General features: G+C 37.1%; 2 protein-coding genes across 2 annotated transcripts in view; both read left to right on the top strand.

Annotated features, from left to right (window-relative positions):
- LOC105869307 (transmembrane protease serine 11F) overlaps positions 1-9474 on the top strand; it is a 40268-nt gene extending 30794 nt beyond the window's left edge. Inside the window, exons 7-10 of the mRNA XM_075997749.1 lie at positions 1214-1415; positions 5062-5321; positions 7060-7202; positions 9316-9474. Of these exons, the coding sequence (XP_075853864.1) occupies positions 1214-1415; positions 5062-5321; positions 7060-7202; positions 9316-9474 (764 nt within the window). The remainder of the gene's footprint in view (positions 1-1213; positions 1416-5061; positions 5322-7059; positions 7203-9315) is intronic.
- Positions 9475-19382: 9908 nt separating this feature from the next.
- LOC105869308 (transmembrane protease serine 11G-like) overlaps positions 19383-21370 on the top strand; it is a 41602-nt gene continuing 39614 nt past the window's right edge. The window contains exon 1 of the mRNA XM_012760999.2: positions 19383-19481. Within this exon, the coding sequence (XP_012616453.1) occupies positions 19471-19481 (11 nt within the window). The 5' untranslated portion in view covers positions 19383-19470. The remainder of the gene's footprint in view (positions 19482-21370) is intronic.

Below are 21370 nucleotides of genomic sequence, written 5' to 3' on the forward strand. Positions count from 1 at the left end.
CTTTAATGTTCTCTCACAATTCAAGAGAATGTTTTAAGCTGGAAACTAGTTAGGCTTGCTCAATATTTTTAGTTTTCTTGCATTTTTATTGAAATATATGTACATTTCCTGTCTCGTTCCACCCTGCACTCCACATTCCAGCTTTGGCATATATTTCTGGGATGTTTCAGACAAATATATACCCATTAAAAATATTTTAAGGGCATTTTCAAGTCTCTCTTAAGGTTAATTGGAACTCTGATCAATTGCAGGTTTGTTATCAGAGAGTAATAACTTTTTAAAACTAGTCTTTCAAATTTTAGAAGAATAAAAAGGTCAATATTGCTTAAAACTGTTAAAATACAGGGCTTTGAGAAAACAATGAGTTGATTCTCTTCAGTTATGTCAAAGGCAATTCATGACCTACTTTCAGCATTGGGTGCTCTCAGTAATAAGAATTCCACTGGCTTTGGTGTGGATCCTCCTAATTTTTTTTTTTTTTTTTTTTTTTTTGAGACAGAGTCTCACTGTTGTCCAGGCTAGAGTGAGTGCCGTGGCGTCAGCCTAGCTCACAGCAACCTCAAACTCCTGGGCTTGAGTGATCCTTCTGCCTCAGCCTCCCGAGTAGCTGGGACTACAGGCATGCGCCACCATGCCCGGCTAATTTTTTTTATATATGTATCAGTTGGCCAATTAATTTCTTTCTATTTATAGTAGAGACGGGGTCTTGCTCTTGCTCAGGCTGGTTTTGAACTCCTGACCTTGAGCAATCCGCCCGCCTCGGCCTCCCAAGAGCTAGGATTACAGGGGTGAGCCACAGCGCCCGGCCTTGGATCCTCCTAATTTTATATCTCACTCTGTCACTTAGCAGCAGCGTGACCTCAGCAGTGTTTTCTCTCCAAGGCCTCATCTAAAAAGGATGTTGCTATAAATACAGCTAAAACACTTATCAGAGGATCTATACATTTTTGATGCTCAATAAATTATCTGTATATGCTTTATAGAAAGTCAGACGTTAATCTGTGGACAGAATGCCTCGAAATGTTGAATATTTCGTGTGAACCTCGATAGGATCAGTGAGGCCGATATAGAATAACCTCAGAGGCCGAATGCTACGCATGGGTTAAAAAGTTGCAGGGACAAAGGATCGTCTAAGCATCTACACCCAGTGCAAATCGGGATTTGCTTTTTTTCCTTTTCAGTGAAAACAAATTAACATGCATTTCTGTGACAGGCTGTGGGATAAGGATGACATCTTCGAACATGCCACTACCTGCATACTCCTCCACTGAAAGGATTGTCCAAGGCAGGGAGACCGCTGTGGAAGGGGAGTGGCCGTGGCAGGCCAGCCTGCAGCTCGTGGGGGCCGGCCATCAGTGTGGCGCCAGCCTCATCAGCAACACGTGGCTGCTCACCGCGGCCCACTGCTTCCGGAAGTAAGTGCACCAGGGCTGTCGTGGGCCGCCTTTTCTCAGTCCTCACTTGCCACTGATGCGGTGCAGAGGATGAGTCCAGTTTTCGCCAGTTGTCCTCTGCTCCGTTCCGGGTGGACCCTTCTACTATGTCCTCTAGATGCGTCCTGCTCGCTGTGTCCCCATCTGGGATGCTGTGCCATGGTCCTTTTCATCTGTTCCTCTGTGTACCATCATGATCCTAATGCTGTCTTTCCCAGTATATCATAGTCATTTTAGCGTAAAGACTCAATATTATACATGTAATAAGTTTAATCTCTTCTACATACTCAAGAAGAAAAATAGCTACTTCTATTCTGTTCTCTTTTCTCCAATTAATCCCTTTAAACTCCCACTGTCAGCATCAGCATCACTTTAAAAATAAGAAAAGGATCATAGGTATTCCCTCTTGAAGCTCTCCCTTCTCTAAGAACCCTGGCAGGCACGGATGGTCCAGAGAAGTGTGAGGAAGATGGAAGAGACCTGCTACCTTGTCTCACCGCCCTCGCAGTATTGGAGACTGGTCACGTCACCCCAGCAGGAGTTCTCTGCTTGGGCTTTAGGTTGAAGCTCTTTTGTTGTTGTTTTTTAGAGACAGAGTCTCGCTTTGTTGCCCAGGCTAGAGTGCCTTGGCGTCAGCCTAGCTCACAGCAACCTCAATCTCCTGGGCTCAAGTGATCCTGCTTCAGCCTCCCAAGTAGCTGGGACTACAGGCATGCGCTACCACACTGGCTACTTTTTTGTATATGTATTTTTAGTTGGTCAATTAATTTTCTATTTTTAGTAGAGACGGGGTCTTGCTCTTGTGCAGGTTGGTTTCAAACTCCTGACCTCGAGGGATCCTTCTGTCTCAGCCTCCCAGAGTGCTAGAATTACAGGTGTGAGCGCTCTTAAAACTTAGCTGTGTCAGTTCACAGAGATATACACAAGTATTCTAATGCCCCAGGAGAACAGGGACATACCATCTTTCTTCCCTGAGTTTCTGCCATCAGAGTATAGAAAGCTTTTCATTTTATTTATTTTATTTTTATTTTATTTTTTTTGAGACAGAGTCTCGCTTTGTTGCCCAGGCTATTGTGAGTGCCATGGTGTCAGCCTAGCTCACAGCAACCTCAAACTCCTGGGCTCAAGCAATCCTCCTGCCTCAGCCTCCCGAGTAGCTGGGACTACAGGCATGCGCCACCATGCCCGGCTAATTTTTGCTATATATATTAGTTGGCCAATTAATTTCTTTCTATTTCTAGTAGAGACGGGGTCTCGCTCTTGCTCAGGGTGGTTTCAAACTCCTGACCTTGAGCAATCCGCCTGCCTCGGCCTCCCAGAGTGCTAGGATTACAGGTGTGAGCCACCGTGCCTGGCCAGCTTTTCCTTTTTAAACTCTCAAAAGACAGAAACTTTGAATAAAGTCCCTTTGCCTGGCCAGGGGCAGTACTAATGCACCCTTCTAAAGGAACCTGTCCTTGGTGATTCTAGAAGGTTTGTTATCCTTCCAAGGGTAACACCCCAAATGGTTCCAAGATACTTATTCTTTATGGGGTAAAGGTATAATGAGAATGACCCAATGGATCTAAGATGATTGTTACTTCCGTACTAGAGAAGAGAAAGGACTTGCTTATATATAACTCCCAGAGTAACTAGTAGCATGCCTTAGAGGTAAACTTGGGTCATGATAGCTTGTTAAGGCTTTCTGATTTTTTCACATTCACAGTCCTCCAATCTTTGTACTTCTGTTTTTGTGAGAGAGTCGTCCACTTTAGTTTACAACTGATCTATTTGTGTAAATTAAAAATAAACCCAGGATGCCAACTTAATATTGAGTGAAGAATATAAGCTATGGTGATTGAAATACTTGTTTCAGCAGGTCCAGGGCAGTCTATGTCTATTAACAGATCCACATGGGAATTGGTCATTGAGTTTGATAAAGTAGAGATTACTGGTGACTTTGATAAGAGAAATTCCAGGTATTATAGGAATGGAAATGGAATCAAGAAAAAAATGGAAGTTTAGAAGCAGTAAGTCTAAAAACCACTTTGAAGGAGTTTTTAAATGAAAGAGAGCAGAGATATTTGACAGTTAAGGGCTCAATTTCAGTTGTACAGGCAAAAGGATTTTTAAAAATACAGGAGACATATTATAGCATATTTTATACTGATAATCCAAAAGACTTGAGTAAGGTAATGACCATGGAGAAAAAGGGTTCAACTTGGAGAGTGATTTCATGTAATTATACAATGTGTTATCCTTTTGTGAAGGAAAAATATCAGGTACTTTGAGGACAATATTGCAGTTATCTAAATTTTTACATTTTCATAAATTTTTTTTTTTTGCTGCAGAAATACTGCATTTAAAAAAAATCACGTTTAAGACAAATCTTAGCATCTTTATGTCCATGAAAAATGATCTCGGTCTTTGTGCAACAGTGTGGGTTACAAAAAAGTTCTTGACAAGATGTCAAGCAACCTGTTGACATTAACCAACTGTATATTAGTATATTGCTGTTCTGGTCAAGTCACTAAACTTCTGAACCTCAGGGTTCTTATCCACAAAACATGTTGAATTCAGCCTCTCTCATTGACAATGCATAAAGAAATGGGATAATTTTATTTTTTTCTACTCAATTATTTTGTGAACTCCTTAAGGCCTGGAGTCGTATGTGTCTCCCAGAATTCTAGTATCTAGAGTCTAGTTTTCAAATGAATGCTTCAATCCTGAGATTTCTGCTTTGATTGAAATCTTCCCTTAACGTGTAAATAAGTAAATCAGATGAGCGCAGAGCCCCATCTCTTCTCGCTGAGCTCTGCCTGCTCACTCCCCGGGTAGTGCAGAGCACTGTGAAAACCACTGATCTTTCAGGTTTTTTACTACACACGTAAAAGTTGGTGATTCACCGGCAATGTAATCCCACATGAAAGAGGAAATACCCTTTTTGACTTGCCCTCTGTGTGATTTCCTTCCACATTTTTTTTTTACTTAAACAATTTCAAGTTTCTGTATTTTTCCAATCATTCTGGATAGGGATAATTTTAAAAAGAAGTAATTGGACTTTGAGGAGGTAAGTGAGAATAGCATCTATGGGCAGGGAGACCTGCACGTCTACTAAGTGGGACCAACCAGGCCAGATCAAAGGGTGGTAGGACATGCATTCGAGTTAGGGCTGCTTAGCCCTTGGACGTCAGGGAGGGGTATGGGAATAGGGTGGAGAAACAACCCTGTGTCTACATGAGGTTTCCAAAACAGACAAATATACTTTACCTCAAAGATTATAGTAAAACTCAGTAAACAAGAGCCAACAAATGAGTCATGAACTAAGCATGGATTTGATACTAAGGGAAAATGCCTCTTAGTGCACATATTACCTGAAACAAATAAAAATTAATTTCTACAGTTAATTTAGAGAAGAACCTAAAGAATTGCTAACAAGAAAGGAGTTTAAAAATTAGAAATTAAACATGCTAATTATACACAATTGCCTTAATTATAGGAACTCTTTTTGCCATAAAGTCACAACTGCAAATTCTCTCACCAAAGGAATTTTTCAGGAGAATACCAATAGGTGGGAAGAAATACCATCTCAGTCTTTTTTAAGAATAAAGTTTAAGCATCACAAATCTCACCCTTTAATGTTTTACAGAAATAAAGACCCAAGTAAGTGGATCGCTACTTTTGGTACAACCATTACACCACCTGCAGTGAAACGAAGCGTGGGGAAAATTATCATTCATGAAAATTATCACAAAGAGACAAATGAAAATGACATTGCTTTGGCTCAGCTGACTACCCGAGTCGAGTTTTCAAATATAGTCCAGAGAGTCTGCCTCGCCGATTCCTCTATAAAGTTGCCACCGAAGACAAGCGTATTCGTCACGGGATTTGGGTCCATTGTAGACGATGGTGAGTAGTGTCAAGTGAGTTATCTTAGCACAAAAATGGCGTGAGATGGAACAAGCTGTTTCAAGGAATCCTGCATAAGCTTTTCATAAAAGCAATGTTTCCAAGGTGGGTGGAAGAAATCAGGTCTTGTCTCCGAGTTCACAATTGGAGCAGTAGTAAAAAGAGGGAGAGACAGACATGGAGGAAAAGAACAGACTGGGTCAGGTGATATAAGAAGGAACAAAATACTATGGGAGTAACTAGTTACAAATTGTATGCTTCCTGGATGTGATTACTTCTGGTCAGCATATACTGTAAATCATAATGATAGCTTTTTTTTATTATTATTTCAACCATGCCTCATTTTTTGAGACTCTTCATCGTGGTTAATAGAATCTGTATTTTTCTTCCTTCATCCCACTTCCTTCAGTGAATTTTTAAACTGAAGACTAGAACTTAAGATTTCTAGGGACTGGCTGTCTCTGCTCTAAAGAGAGAGATTAACTGAATGTTTTAAAATGAGAAAAGATATTTTATAAAAAAAGTCACCTGCACTTGAATGTTTATAGCAGCACAATTCATAATTGCAAAGATGCAGAACAACCCAAGTGCCCATAAATACATGAGTGGATCAATAAAATGTGGTTTATGTATATTATATATTATATATATGTTATATATATACATATATATATATACACACCATATAGTACTCAAAAAAAAGTGGTGAACTAATACCTCTTGTATTAACCTGAATGGAAAAACAAACACCGCATGCACTCACCATTAAATTGGAACTAATACTCATCAGCAATCGAGGAGGGGATGGGTAAATTCACACCTAACAGGTACTGTGCACACTATCTGAATGATGGGCACACTTATAACTTTGACTCAAATGGTACAAAAGCAATTTATGTAACAAAAACATTTCTGCCCCGATAATATTCTGAAATTAAAAAGAAATACTTAAGGTTCTATCAAGGATATCTGAAGAAACTAGACATGCCAATATACATCTTAATCTACCTTTTTTTTTTGACAGTCTTCCATTATGTGAAAAATGTGCCAAATGCTGCATGCATATCCAACTTGATTTGTGAGACGTTCTTAAAAGTCTCTCTTCATCTTCTTTTCACTACTGCTAGCTCTTGGCTACTCACCACCAGTTTCAACCAGGAACCCTGAACTCCTTCCCTTCCTGTGCTCAACTGAGCAGTGTCCCCTCCTCCTGCCCCCAGCCCTGTTCTGTGCTGGCATCAGATCTCCGGCATGTACTGGGCCTCCATTCTCCCTCCCATGCTGTGAGACAGCCCTAAGGAACACGCTGCAGCGTAGAGTAGGGCAAATGGATCCATGCAGTTGTGTCCTGGGTTCTGTTTGAATACTCCTGGGATATCAATGAACTTCCATGGGCCACGGAAAACGTAGCAGTTGGACGAGCTCCCTGTGATGAATCCCTTTGGGAATCAAATGAAAACTATGGACCTTCTCCTCATAAAAAATAAATGCTTGTATATACATATATGTTTCATATATAGTTTTAGGGCTTTCAATAGCCCTGAAAGATCCACAGATATGATATAATACTGGGGCATGTATATTTCTGGTTCCTTGTGACAAGATAAAATTAGGTGATAACTAATGTTAAATAATCTTGGGCTTTTGCTCCTAGGAATGTACAATTTGTGTGTCTTCCATGTCTTAGATACGGTTGTATTTGAAGAACATATTTATTTTTTGTTCCTTTGTGTAACAGGACCTACACAAAATAAACTCCGGCAAGCCAGGGTAGAAACCATAGGCACTGACGTATGTAACAGAAAGGACGTGTATGATGGCATGATAACTCCAGGAATGTTATGTGCTGGATTCATGGACGGAAAAGTAGATGCATGTAAGGTAGGTCAAGGTCAAGGTCAAAACTTTTAAGAGAAGTTTCCATTTGCTATTTCTAAGTTTAATAACAACGAAAGTTAATTACCTTTCTACATTTTATTTAATGTATTGAGATAGAAGCGGTATTAGACCTATATTACATGTTAGGAGATTAAAATCTGTTCCTTCCTATTTCTGGTTCACCCAATTACTTTTATGCTCTATTGTTATTTTCTTAAAAGAGAGAAACATCACTCACCTTCATCACCATCTTTTATACATGTTGCTTTTCACCCCACCACCTCCTAGTCACTCCCGTTCAACCATCTCCTTCTTCAATGACATTGACACCTGAAATAAGTTTTTTTCTCCATCCCAAGCCCTGCAGTGTCCACACTGACCAATTTAAAAGGGTGGACTCCAGGTTCCTAGACCTCCTCACCTCCAGTGACCTTCTGCCTTCTCAGCCACCGCAGGCCCCAACTTGGGCCATGGCATCAAACCCTGCTTCGTCGCCAAAAACCATAATTATGTCCCATTGATTATCTAATTCCAGGGATTTTACCTTCTTAAATTTCTCGCTTTAGCCTTTTCTCCATTGCCTTCTTCCACCTCTCTCTTATCCTCCATTGCTCCCTCCCTCTACTGGACAACTGTACTATTAATGGAAATCTTATTTCCTCATCTTTATTCTTCTTTACTGTGTTAGTCAAATGAAAGCCGAATGATTTCTACCAAGATTATAATCTAATCATGTCAAGTTCCTATTGAAAACACCCTAGTGGCTTACATTTTTGGTCTTAAGATAAAAAACAAAATCATCCGCACAAAGACCCACAAGAGCTCCACATGGACTAGTGCCAGGCATCCTCAAACTATGGCCACGTGTAGCCCGCCGAGGACATTTATCTGGTCCGCTGGGTGTTTTTGCTGCCGCTGCCTGTCCTGCTTAGCAGCCGACTCGTCCCGGGCCCACAGTGCGCATGTGTGGAATGTGCGCCGCACTCTCCAACGGTCTGAGGGACAGTGAACTGGCCCCGTTTAAAAAGTTTGAGGACCCGTGGACTAGTTTCTCCTTAGCTCATCACATACCACTTGTCTCCCTTGCTGTCTTCTCTCCAGTCCTCCCCTTTTTTTTAACCCCTTGCATATGCCCTACTCCTTCCTGCCCCAGAACATTTGTAATCCTCCTCCCTCTGCCTAGAACACGTTTCATCTGCACTGTCCTTGCCGTGGTTAACTCCTCTTCCTTCAGACACCAGCCTGTGAAATTTCACTATTGTGTGTTCATAGAGCACTTATCACAGTGGTAATTTTGCATTTATGGGTTTATTTAATAACTTTTTTTAACCTAAACTTCAAGTTCTCTGAGCATAAGGACCTTTCATTTGGTCATCATTGTATTCCCAGTACAGATTCAAATGCCTGGGACACATAATGGGAACTCAATAAATAGTTGGTAAATAAATAAATGAATAAAGTGGAAGAGGCATAAAAAAGTTGTCTTACCTGACATTACACAGCCAGTAATGAATAGAGCTGGATCTGAAGCTCAGTCAGTTCAACTGTTAAAAGCGCACTTGTGATCTCCGATTGTATATCTATTTTATCTTCCTTGTTCTAAAGATATTTAAAAGACCTTATATAAAATTCAGCAAGAAAACATAAATTACAAAGCGAGTAAAAGAAAAGCAGACCAGGAGACCAGGAATAGGTTCATAAAATACAATAAGGCTAGCAATATTCAGAAGACATCATTGAAATTTTCCACATAACACCCACAAATACTAATCTCATATTTAACATTTTCTATGCATTATTATTAAACCATGCATAAAGAAGTGTCTAATCAAAATAGCAAAAAAAAAAAAAAATGAAATCCAGGGATGCTAAACCATAAATAAAGTAACCATTCCATGTGAATGGGTTTTCTTTTTTTAAGAAAGGCTAACATTCAATGTACTTTAAAATTTAGCACCAACTTCTAAATTGAGGACAATGATATAATCTATTTATAGTCTGGCCGTGTGGTCTATGTGCCAATTTCCTTTTTTTTTCCTGTGAAAGAGATGATTACAATGACCTTTCTACTGAATTAGAGTTAACAATTTCAAATATGCATTTGTTTTTATTCCAGGGTGATTCTGGTGGACCTCTGGTTTATGATAACCATGACATCTGGTACATTGTAGGTATAGTAAGTTGGGGACAGTCATGTGCTCTTCCCAAAAAACCTGGAGTCTACACACGGGTGACTAAATATCGAGACTGGATTGCCTCAAAGACCGGTGTCTAGCGTGCATTGTCTGAGTTACATCCATGGCACATGGGGCTGAAACTCTTGCATATTGTATAATATTTATATTCATGTGGTTTGGAGAAGTGCTTTTGCTAGACGTCAAAAAACCCTTCAGACCCAGCCAAATCTAGTATTGTGAGGTGGCCTTTGTGTACATACGGCCAACTCTCTCTCTTCCTTGAGAGAAAACGACACAGAAAATCACAGCACCAATTCCTCACTCACCATGGAAACTGCTTGTGATACTTTTGAATAAGGTGAATACTTATTAGGGCTTTCCCTCAATGGAAGACAGGAACATCGTTTCCCACAGGATATGAAGAGCTACCCTCAATACTACCTGGAGCACTTGGGCTGCTTCTAGTGAAAAATCCAAGAACAATCTTCCCTGAGCAGTCAGGGCTTCAACATGCAAGAACTGCTGAATGGACATCCAATGGCCAGAATGGAGAGGCATGGCATTTGCAATATAACTTGAACTCTAACCTGGGTTTATAGCTAGTAATACAGAGCATTATCATCAACTACAAGATAAGACATTTGAAAACTGTTTCAATGGCTGTAAGCTTGCTGTTAACACTGTGTTACACACTCAAGCACTAGCTTCAGGAAGCAGGTTGTGTTAAGAAGCATTTCTGAACTTGAGCAACATTTTGCCATCTGGGCATAAATTACAGTCAGGCTAGCGAGGAGAAAAATAAGACTTGTGGAAGCAAGAAGAAGGGATATGAAGGCTTGCAGAGCTGGTTTCCAAAGCTGAGCACTAGGACAGATGCTCTAATTTTTGGTGCAATGAGCTGTCCAGTTATTTAGAAATATTTGCATCAGTATATGGTAACTATTATAGTTACCATATAGTACTTTCAAAAGTCTGAGAGGTCAGATGTCTATCAGAATGTCAGGTTGGGAGAGCCGATTTGTATAAAACACAGTGCCCAGCATACTCTAGGCACTCAATAAATGTTTGTTATATGGAATTCAATTTTGTCAAATAAGTGAATGACTTTGGGGCTTACAGATAGCCCAAAGCCTAGTGATAAGGAGCACAGGCTTTGAACCAGATTGCTCAAACATTGTCTCTTGTCACATATGAGTCTTTCTGCATGTCTACAATGAGAATAAAAATGATACTACCTCACCTGGTTGTTTTGAGGATTAAATACATTAATACAAGTAAAGCAGTTGCACAGCATCTGCATACAGTAGGGTGCCAATATGGGTTAGCTACTATTAATATTAATCACCATTAATGTGCTTTGGACTCAATAAAACTTACTGTACTTTTAAAACAGTGTCCCTCGCTGCTTTAAAGCCATGTCATTTTTGGTTTTAAAATATGTTGAACTACTTACTAGACTTTCAAAATCACTTTTATGTCTCATTAAATACATTTTGAACTCTGCTTACAGACAGAATGCTATGATCACCTGTCACCATGCTTGTGACTACAGATATGCCTCCGTATTCATCTCCAAATCCCAAATGTGAGACCTAGATTTGTCGCCCTGATTTATCCTAGACAAATCTGGCCCATCCATTTCTTTGGTGATGGAAAGTTTTGTTAATTTACATGTTATGTGTGTTTATATGTAATATATGTAAATAAGATAAATGCAACTAACAATCTTATTATTTATATCTCACTAAGACATCATGAACACAAAAGGGTCATCCATGTACACTTTCCTTTTAAAGTGGAAATGTCATCAAATTTCCAAGTTGATGATTAATAACTAAAAACCACCAGAAAAAAAATTCCTTAAACTCCTACAATCTGCATCTAGCACAGAAACAGCTAAAGCATTCTGAGGATATTTAGCCTATTAAAGATGGCCTTGAGTGATGATGATGCACTTTTTAAATATTAAACATCTCCTTCCGTAGATACAGGAGAGCAAATCTGTTTACAAAGAAAAAATCTTTCCTCGATGTAAGTTCTGTAACAATGGGTATGTGCTTGCGTGCAATTTTATGTACGTTTCATAAGACTGTGACACCTTTTTGTGAATAAATACCTGTGAAACTATGTATATTGATTAAATATTGAAATATTTCAATGCTTAATTCTATTCAATTCAATTGCATTTTAATATAAAAGGCCATAAGTAAATCTAAGAAGTGGAAAAGTGGGTTTTAAAAAAGAATTTGTCCTATTTGTAGTTTCATGTCTGACCTATTGAGTTGTTTTATAGAAATCATGTAATATTTTTACCTCATATTTTCCATATGCCAAATGAGACATTAGGCTACTACCTCATGGCATTGTTGTGAGGCTTTCCTGATGAATAACAATAAAGTTGAAAAGTAAAAGAATGTTTTGACCAAAAAAATGCACAGTATATTACTGTAAACCCATACCAGTATAGGTGATGCTACAAATGCATTAAGATTGTAAAAAAGTTTGGTTTCTTTTTAACAGTATTGACATTTTTTCTGCTTTGTGAATTCTGCAAAGAGATTTGTGGTTAAAAACAAAAGCAAAACGAAAGCTAGGCTTTGCTTTCTATGTGGTGATGCTATAGTAATATTCACATCTTTTCATTGGAAAAAAAACCCTATAATTTGACTCATTTTAAACTACAGGTCAAATCCATTAGGCTGATAATAGTGCAGCACATAATCCCTGTGGAATATTAATGGAATCTTGGATGCCATGAGAACTGAAGGGTTAGCTTATAATGCCAGGACAAGATTGGACCAAAATTTTTGCCAGTAGTTAACTATCTCTTAATGAAATCTGTGTGATTCAATAAATAATAAAAATATATTAATAGGAATATCTAGCCTTTTCATTGAATAAGCTTTTTTCTTTGTTTCATTTCCATGATTGCATGAGGCATTGCTTCATGCAATCATGGAAATGAAAAATTTGTTACAAGTGTCTGAAATTCATGCTAGAATTATAACTGTTAGAGCTGGGAAGTACCTTAGAGATTATCAACCTCCTTTTTTGACTGATATGAAAGCAATGCCAAGTGAATTTTTATGAGGTTATACCACGAGTTATAGCCAGTATAGGAACAGAATCCAGGTGCTCTAGTATCCAGTCTAGTCTTTTTTCTACTATTCTCTACTACTCTTACCTGAGTTATGCATGTTTAGCAGCCAGTTTTCATTGCAGACTGAGAAATCACTGAAATTAAAATGACTATTTCCAAACCAGTTTCTCCCTGCAAAAGAACATGTGAGGTAAGCTAAACCCATGTGGTATTCAGCATAGTATGTGATTATACCAAACCAGTTTTACCATTAAGACAACAATCCACCCGAAAACTATATTCAACTATTCATAAAGAAATGCAGAATGAATTTAATGTAGGCACGTCTACGTTGCCATCCTTTTCTTACCCTCCACACTAAACTTTATGAAGCAATTTAAAGCCTCGATATGGTACAAATAAAAAATCCATATCATACTTTGATATGAGGAACAGCAAAAGATTTTGAACCTCATTAAAATACCAAATGTTTGTCTTTTTCTCTTTAAATGCCTCATTAGAGAATGTGTTTTATTAACAAAGCTACAGAAGTCCACTAAAATGCAGAAAATTTAAAAAGTTTTGATTAAGCTGCTTTTGTAAATGCTTACAATGAACATTCTTTTACAGGTTCCAATATTTTCCTTGCCTAAACGTTTTAACTATGACTATTAAAAAAGGAGGAAAATGTAATCATTTCACACAATTGAAAGAAATACACCTTTGGTCCACTGTCTTCAAGTAGTCAAATGGAATATTAACCTATCTTCCTCATTGTGTGGCTTTCTTGTTGAATAATAAAGTCTAAAAGTCAGAGAATGCAGATCATTGCAAATTTATTTCAACACAGGAAATGCCACACACTTGTTAAAATTGTAAAGAAGTTTTTATAGAGTGTTAACTTTGTTTTTCAATAGTGTTTTGTTATTTTACAGATACTGCTGTTTGGTTGAAATTATATTTAATATTTTCTCATGAGAAACATACAATATAGCTTCTGTGGTTAATATTTATTGAAAAAAAAATAGCAGCCAAATAAAATTAACTGTTAACTTGATAGCTTTAAGAATAAATATAATCCAAATTTATTTTATCCAAAGAATATTTTACTATAGCATGTCCAAGGACTCTCTCATCAATCTACTTGGAGCACTTTTAATGCTATTATTTAGCTGACACTGGAAAATACCAAAAACATTCCAGGATCAGCATTTAACCAAGAAATATTTTATTCTATGTCTTATTTCATGTTGTGTTGCTATAACTGCATACTCAAGACTGGGCAGTTTATAAAGAAAAGGATTTTCTTTAGCTCACCGTTCTGCAGGCTGGGAAGTTCACAGGGCCATGGCTTCACATCTATTTGACTTCTGGTGAGGGCTCTTGTGCTGGGTCAAAACATGGTAGATGGTCAGAGGGGAAGCTGACATGTGCCAAGAGGGCAAACAAGAGGAGGAACCTCACTTTATAACAACCTGCTCTCCCAGGAGCTAATCTATTCCCATGAGAACTAATCCCATCTCGAAGGAGCAAGAACTCACTACCAAGAGAACAGCACCAAGCCATTCCTGAGGGAGCCACGCTCATGATCCAAATACCTCCCCACGAGGCGCCATCTCCCAATACTGCCACACTGGGGATCAAATTTATATGAGTTTGGTGGGGATAAATACTATCCTAACCACAGCAGTCTATATTCTGAATTATTAAAGTTTCTTTAAGTCACAGAACTATGCAAAAGTGAATATGCTAACCAGATGTCAGATTTCCTGTGAAGTTTTATTTTCAGTCTACTGTTAGAACCTGTGTTCCCCGCTGTTATTTTAAAATGTTGGCTCGGAGATGAGATCATCCTGTTTGATATTTCTTTTCTTTCCATTCTCAAACCCAGGTCACATCCATGGAAGATGTTTATATGCTGCCTCTTCAAATATTTCCAGAAGGAGAAATTTCATAAACACATAAGATTGCCATTCCAGTGGTTTCAATAACTACCCTTTGTCTATATTCAAGTATCTTCTGCTAAACCTTGAACCTGTTTAGATCTACATGGGGATTTCTGAATTCTTACAATAATTTTTTAAACCCACTAATGTTCATTCTACAAGTGATCTTTAGGGAATGGAGATTAGAAGGTTGAATGAACAAGTTGAGATGCAGTATGAGGAAAAGGAGAACTTAAAAGTGGAGAGGAGAATTATGCTGCTATAAACATTCTAGTGCAGATGTCTTTTATAGAATGTCTTTTTTCCTTTGAGTAGGGCAAAGGCAATATATGTAACTTAAACTTTTGTACCCCCATAATATGCTGAAATAAATAAAAGTGGAGAGAAAAAAACAGAATCCGAGAATAAAAAAAGAAGAACCCATTGGAAAGGCAAATACTAAGCCACAGGTGCTTGATAAAAAAGTTTCATAGAAGAAAAAAAAAGTATTCAGAATAAAGGTGATTTTTAAAGTAAATGGGTGATTAATTTACCCCCTTTGAAAAAAATTAAATACTTATTGAGGGAAAGAGCACAACTGTAGCAACTTACAACTATTTTAAATTTTTGTCTCCTAATCCTTGTATATATATGAACACATATTTCACAAACTGACATAATAGCATGTATAAAACTATATATTTCTCCACCTGAGATCAGGAACTCTGAAGTATGGCACACTGCCCTTTCCCACTCCATGAGCCTCTAGCTCTGCACTAAATGAATCCTCCTCTACATTGCTTCTTTCCCATAATGTGTGTTATTTCTTTCTCTTGACTTCATACGGCTCTTCGTTTCTCCCCCACTGGTTTAATACCTGTTTACTGCCCTCTTTCCCAGCTGGTTCCACTGAGTCTTCCTTGCTCCCTTTTTGTACTTTCAACCTCTTTATAGAATGCTCCCTCATTATCTTACTAAAGTCGGATGTCACTATCTAAAATATCATTTTAGCCCTCTCAATTGATTGCTCTTTCTCCCTGGCTTTAATACTAAGTCAGAATTCTTCCAATTCCCAACGATAAGCTTTCAAACCCTTGTGTAGTCTTCCAACAATTTCTACTACACACTAGTATAAAACTATATTTCCTTGAAGCTCATTCCTCTAGCTATACTTACCATACATTGCCTCTCCTAATTGCTGCCAACCTCTTAATCACTTCTCAGGTATATTGAGCTACTAGGAACCTGGTTCAAAATAGACCTCTCCACCCAACTCCTGTCTTCATTGTGGTCAATTTCAACATCCAAATGGATGGTCCACACCTATCCTTAATTCTTTGAGCTTATGAATCCAAATGACTTTAACTTCTATTGCACTCTAGAAATCTTATGTTCCAATTTAGTAAATCTCTCAGAGTATCCATATATCATAGTATGTCTAACTCTTCAAAACCACACTTGCTTCCATAAAAACCTGTTAGACTTCACTGTCGATCATATAAACTGGTTTTCCACCATTATGGTCAGTTCCCTAGTCCTTAGCTTACAGCCTACCAAACCAGGACACTCCCAGTTCTGGATTAATCCCAGAACTCAGTGGTTCTATGTCTGGAAGAAGTGAGCAGAGTTAAAGAGAATTCATTCAACCATACATATTAATACCATTAGAAATTTAGACTATCTCATTTCAGTTTTACCATTGATGACCCAGATGATTCTTTTACTTTCTTTTAAAAACATTTTCATGTTGTTCCAACATGGCAACACTCACCCCAATACCAGTATTCAAGCCAAGCTCTCCCCACTCACTTTGGTTCTAACCACACAGAAAATAAAGGACAGAGATATAATCCAAGATTTCCCCAACCTCATTTTTATACTAATAAGAGTTTGTATTATTGTTTGTTTGCTTCCTTTCTGTCTCACCAAAGTGCTTTCTCTCAGAAATCAGAGTCACTATTTTTTAGTGACTCCTGTTTGGCACCAGATCTTGGGTCAACTCTCTCTCTCTCCTGATTTCTTCCAATCAGGCTGTAAACATTTTCAGCATTCTACTAAAGAAAAAAAGGAGGAGGCAAAAAGGAATGAAGGACAGACTATCTTCAGAACCTGAGCCCTTCACCACCACACTACAAACCTATAAACTGACGGACTCTGCTCTCTTCTTCACCTTTCTCAGTAGTTTATCACCTCTTTGAGTATCTTCTTTCCATTTTCTTACCTTATTTTGTTTTTTAAATTTAAATTTTTTACTCCTTTAATAGCTTTACTGAGATATAATTTACATGTCATAAAGTTCACCCATTAGAACTATAAAATCAAATGGTTTTAAAGTATAGTTAGTTATGTTTTCTCATACCTAATATTTTAAATAATTTATATCTGGCTTTTTCTGCTTAATATTATATTTGAGAAACATCCATGCTATTTCTTTTTCTTTTTTTTATTTCAGAAAAGGTAGGGGATACAAGTATTTTTTGTTATATGGATGAATTGTATCATGTTAAAGTCTAGGCTTTCAATGTACCCATAACCAGAGTAGTGTACACAATACCAGGTAGGTAGATTTTGATCCCCCACCCCCTGCCCTCTTCTTAGTTTCCAATGTCTATTACACCTTTTTATGACCATATAAATCTCTTGTTTAGCCCCACTTATAAGTGAGAACATGGTATTTGTCTTTCTATTTTTGAGATACTTCACTTAGGATAATGGTCTCCAATTCTACCCAAGTTGCTACAAATGACATTATTTCATTCCTTTTATGGCTGAGTAGTACTTCGTCATATATACATGCCACATTATCTTTATCCACTCATCAGTTGATGGGCATTTATGTTGGTTCCATATTTTACAATTGTGAATTGTGCTGTGATAAACATTCAAATGCAGGTGTCTTTTTGATAAAATGACCTCTTTTCCTTTAAGTAGATACCCAATAGTGGGATTGCTGGATCAAATGGATCTACTTTTAGCTTTCTGAGGAATCTCCATACTGTTTTCCATAGCAATTGTACTAGTTTACATTCCTACCAACAGTGCATAAGCATTCTTGTTTTGCCGTGACTGCACCAACATCTATTTTTTATTTTTATTTTTTTACTTTTTAATAATAGCCATTCTGACAGGGGTAAGGTGGTATCTCATTGTAGTTTTAATTTGCATTTCCTTGATAATTAGTGATATTGAATATTTTTACATATGTTTGTTGCCCATTTCTATATCTTGAGAAAAATCTGTTCATGTATTTTGTCCACTTTTTAATGGGGTTATTTTTTAATATGTTTTTAATATATTTTTATGTTTTTATATGTCTTGCCTTATACAAAAATTAATTCAAGATGGATTAAATACTTAAATGTGAGGCATGAAGCCACAAAAATTTTAGAAATATAGGAAAATCTCTTCTAGACATATGCCTAGGCAAAAAATTTATGACAAAGACCCCCCCGCCCCTAGACAAATATAGCAGCTGCAAAAATAAATGAATGAGAATTAAACTAAAAAGCTTCAGCACAGCAAAGGCAATAATCAACAGAATAAACAGGCAACCTATGAAATGGGAGAAAATATCCTCAATCTGAAAAAGGACTAATTTCCAGAATCTACAAAGAACTCAAACAAAACAGCAAGAATAAAACAACTCTATCAAAAATCAGACAAAAGATAGGAACAGAATTATTTTCAAATGAAGATAGAGAAATGGCCAACAAACATATGATAAAATGTTCAATATCACCAATCAGAGAAATGCAAATTAAAACCACAACAAGATAGCACTATGGAGATTCCGCAAAGAGCTAAACATAGACTTACCATTTTGATCCAGCAATCCCACTACTAAGTATCTACCCAAAGGAAAAAATGGGATTTTATCCAAAAGACACCTGCACTTGAATGTTTATCACAGCATAATTCATAATTGCAAAGATATGAAATCAATCTAATGTCCATCAATTCATGAATGGATAAAGAAAATTTGATACACACACACACACACACAGAGACAACAGTAGTCTGGAGTACTACACTCAGCCATAAAAGGAAGGAAATAATGCCATTTGAAGCAACTTGGATGGAACTGGAGACCATTATCCTAACTGAGTTATCTCAGGAATGGAAAAAACACCACATGTTCTCACTAATGAGTGAGAGCTAAATGGTGGGTACACATGGATACCAGAAGACATAAAGGACATTAGAAACTACAAAAGGGGAGAATGAGGTGGGTGAGGGATAAAGACTTACCCGTCGGGTACAATGAACACTGTCCTGGTCATGGGTAAGAAAGCCCAGAGTTCAGAATTATATAGTGTATCCATATAACAAAAACATTTGTACTCCCTTAATATTTTGACAGTTAAAAAGGAAAAACATTTTAGGAATATGGGGCAAAGATTCAATGGGGGGGAAAAAAGGACTAGACAGAGAAAAAATACTCAGCTAAGTCAAAGAAGGCAGATGATGGAATAGCTAAAAAACAAGCACGCAGAGAGGAGATGATCATTTGGTGAAGCCCTTTAAAATAGTTGGCTCAAAATAAATTTTAGTTTTCCTAAAGTTGGATTTTCCTCTAGAGTAGACGCAAATGAATTTCTGGGGCAGACATAATGAGCACCCAGACTGTTGCCCTAAGAAAAGCAAGTCAAGGGCTATCAAAGATTTTAGGAAAACCTCTGATCTTTCAAGGCTTGCCTCTGGAAGAGATGAAGGGCAGGGCCTGACACCAGACTGGCACTGACTCAGAACGGAGAGTGCCACCTCTTGAAAGGCAAATACAAAACTTCCCAAAGTATCAGAGGGTGTTGCTTCGGTTTGGTACTCAGTATTGTTTCTCACTTAATTTTAATGAGCCAGAACCAGGAAATTCTTACTTCCTGCACCAGACTTATCAAGCGATTCTTCACCTCAATACACATTATTGGTTAAAGTTTACCCATCCCAACTTGTTAAACTAGTTTCTTTCAAATCCTTAAGTATTCTCACTTTAGTCAGCTTTCAAGTCTTGAAAGAATGCCCAGGATACTACTCATTTGACCAGAAATCACAAAGAAGCAAGGAGGTGGAGGAGTTTGTGTTCTCAGCAGCACATGATGTATCCGTAAGTTTAATTTTATTTCATGTTTGAAAGATTTGCTTCAGATTTGTGGAATCTAATGCAAATTGGATTGGGAATCTATTTTTTTTCCTCTACTTTTGTTGGAGAATGTAATAACAAAGTAATGTTAATACTCTTTATTTCAGGAAACCAGGCTAATGATTTTATATTTAATATTTGAAAAGTCTCACACATTGAATATTAATTGGAAAGTTTAATGTGAGAATGAGATAATCACAGAGAGGGAGGAAAAACAAAGAGCTCCAGGTGGATTATCTAAATTTGTAGGAGTAGAATGGGACAAGGATGAAAGTATTTCTCATCCTCAGTCCAGAGTTTAGAATATATAATGCTATTTGTGATCTTTCTAAATTATTCATTTAATTGACACATAGAAAAGAGGAAATATCCAAGTTGTATAGGAAATGCTGTATTGTAACCCTCACTGTACAAAAGATAAATATAACTAAAACTCAAAAAATGAATATGAATTTTAATATCCTTTAAGAAATTCTTTACCTTTTAAAATAAAAAAAAATCAAAGAATATAAAAACAATTTGTACATAATATAAAAATAGGAAGCAAATAAACGGTGCAAATATTTTTGAATATTAATAGATTGGAAGGAAGTTTATAGAAAATAAATCTGAATATTTTTAGCACTCATTTTCCTGTCTGGTCTCTTCTACATTTTTTACATTTTTGACATTATTGAACATTAATTCATCATCTATAATTATGAGGTCAGTTAGTAAAAATTACTCAAGAGAATGAGGGAATTATGAGTGCTTTTTCTAGCAGTGTTCAGCCAGAATTGAACTTTTTTCTTCATTGGTAATAATTGGATTTTGTATATATAAAATTCGATTAAACACAAAGATTTCTAGACCACACTCCCCATAATAGATTTAATGTTTTACAATCATTCAAAGTCTTCCCTTTCCACCTACTTACTTACAGCCACAAGTTAAGGGTGAGGTTGTTGAAAGGCAAAACAAAAAACAAAAAAACTTTTCACACTTAATTGACCTTATTATAGAACTGGCATGCATTAACATTTATTTTTTAAATGGATGGTAATAAAAGGATTATAATTATTATTTTTACTTAAAGGGATCTCCAATCTCTAAGGGAAAAGTTGGTGATGCCATACCAAGAAAAATAATTCAATTAATCCATTTTGTTGCTCTTTAATAACTTTAGTAGCCATGCATTTATTCAAATATTATGTTCCAGGCACCATTGTTGGCCTTAGAGGCATAACAGTGAAAAACATACAGTTTAAATTTCTTTTAAGGCTATGTGAATTGTCAATTCTGTATTATTAGCTGGTTAAATACAAAAGAAATACACCAGAAAGGTAAATAGACAAAAGAGTGACATAAAAGGAGAGAAACAGGGAAAATAGACTAAAATAAAAATCTGGGAAAAGCAAAAGATCTGCATCTGATCAGTAGTCCAAGAGACCATTCAAGTGTCTGCATTCCTGTTACCTCCCATTTTCAAGACCTTTATTAAAGTCACTCTCCAGATCCAACATCTTTTAAAGTTCCACACTACCATTCTCTATTCAGTGCTGTATATATTTTTGCAGTGCTGAGTTTGGTTTCCCTTGGCTTTGTGGCTCAGAGGGCGAGTGTGTCAGGACGTGTGGGCGAGGTGTTGGAGAGCCACCTGCACTCTGCCCATTGATAACCAGCGCCTCAGTGTAATTAACTCTCAGAGGGTTTTCTCCATTTGGGATACACAAATACATCTTTATTAGTTTTTGCCACCTGTGAGCAATCTGAAGAAAATATACTTTTTACTTTGTTGTTCATGCCAGTACCTAGTAGAATGCTTGGTGCATACGTGTTAGTTAACTGTCTAATTGTTCTTCAGATTTATTTTG

This window comes from Microcebus murinus, chromosome 26 (assembly GCF_040939455.1).
Source record: "Microcebus murinus isolate Inina chromosome 26, M.murinus_Inina_mat1.0, whole genome shotgun sequence".
Taxonomy (NCBI): domain Eukaryota; kingdom Metazoa; phylum Chordata; class Mammalia; order Primates; family Cheirogaleidae; genus Microcebus; species Microcebus murinus.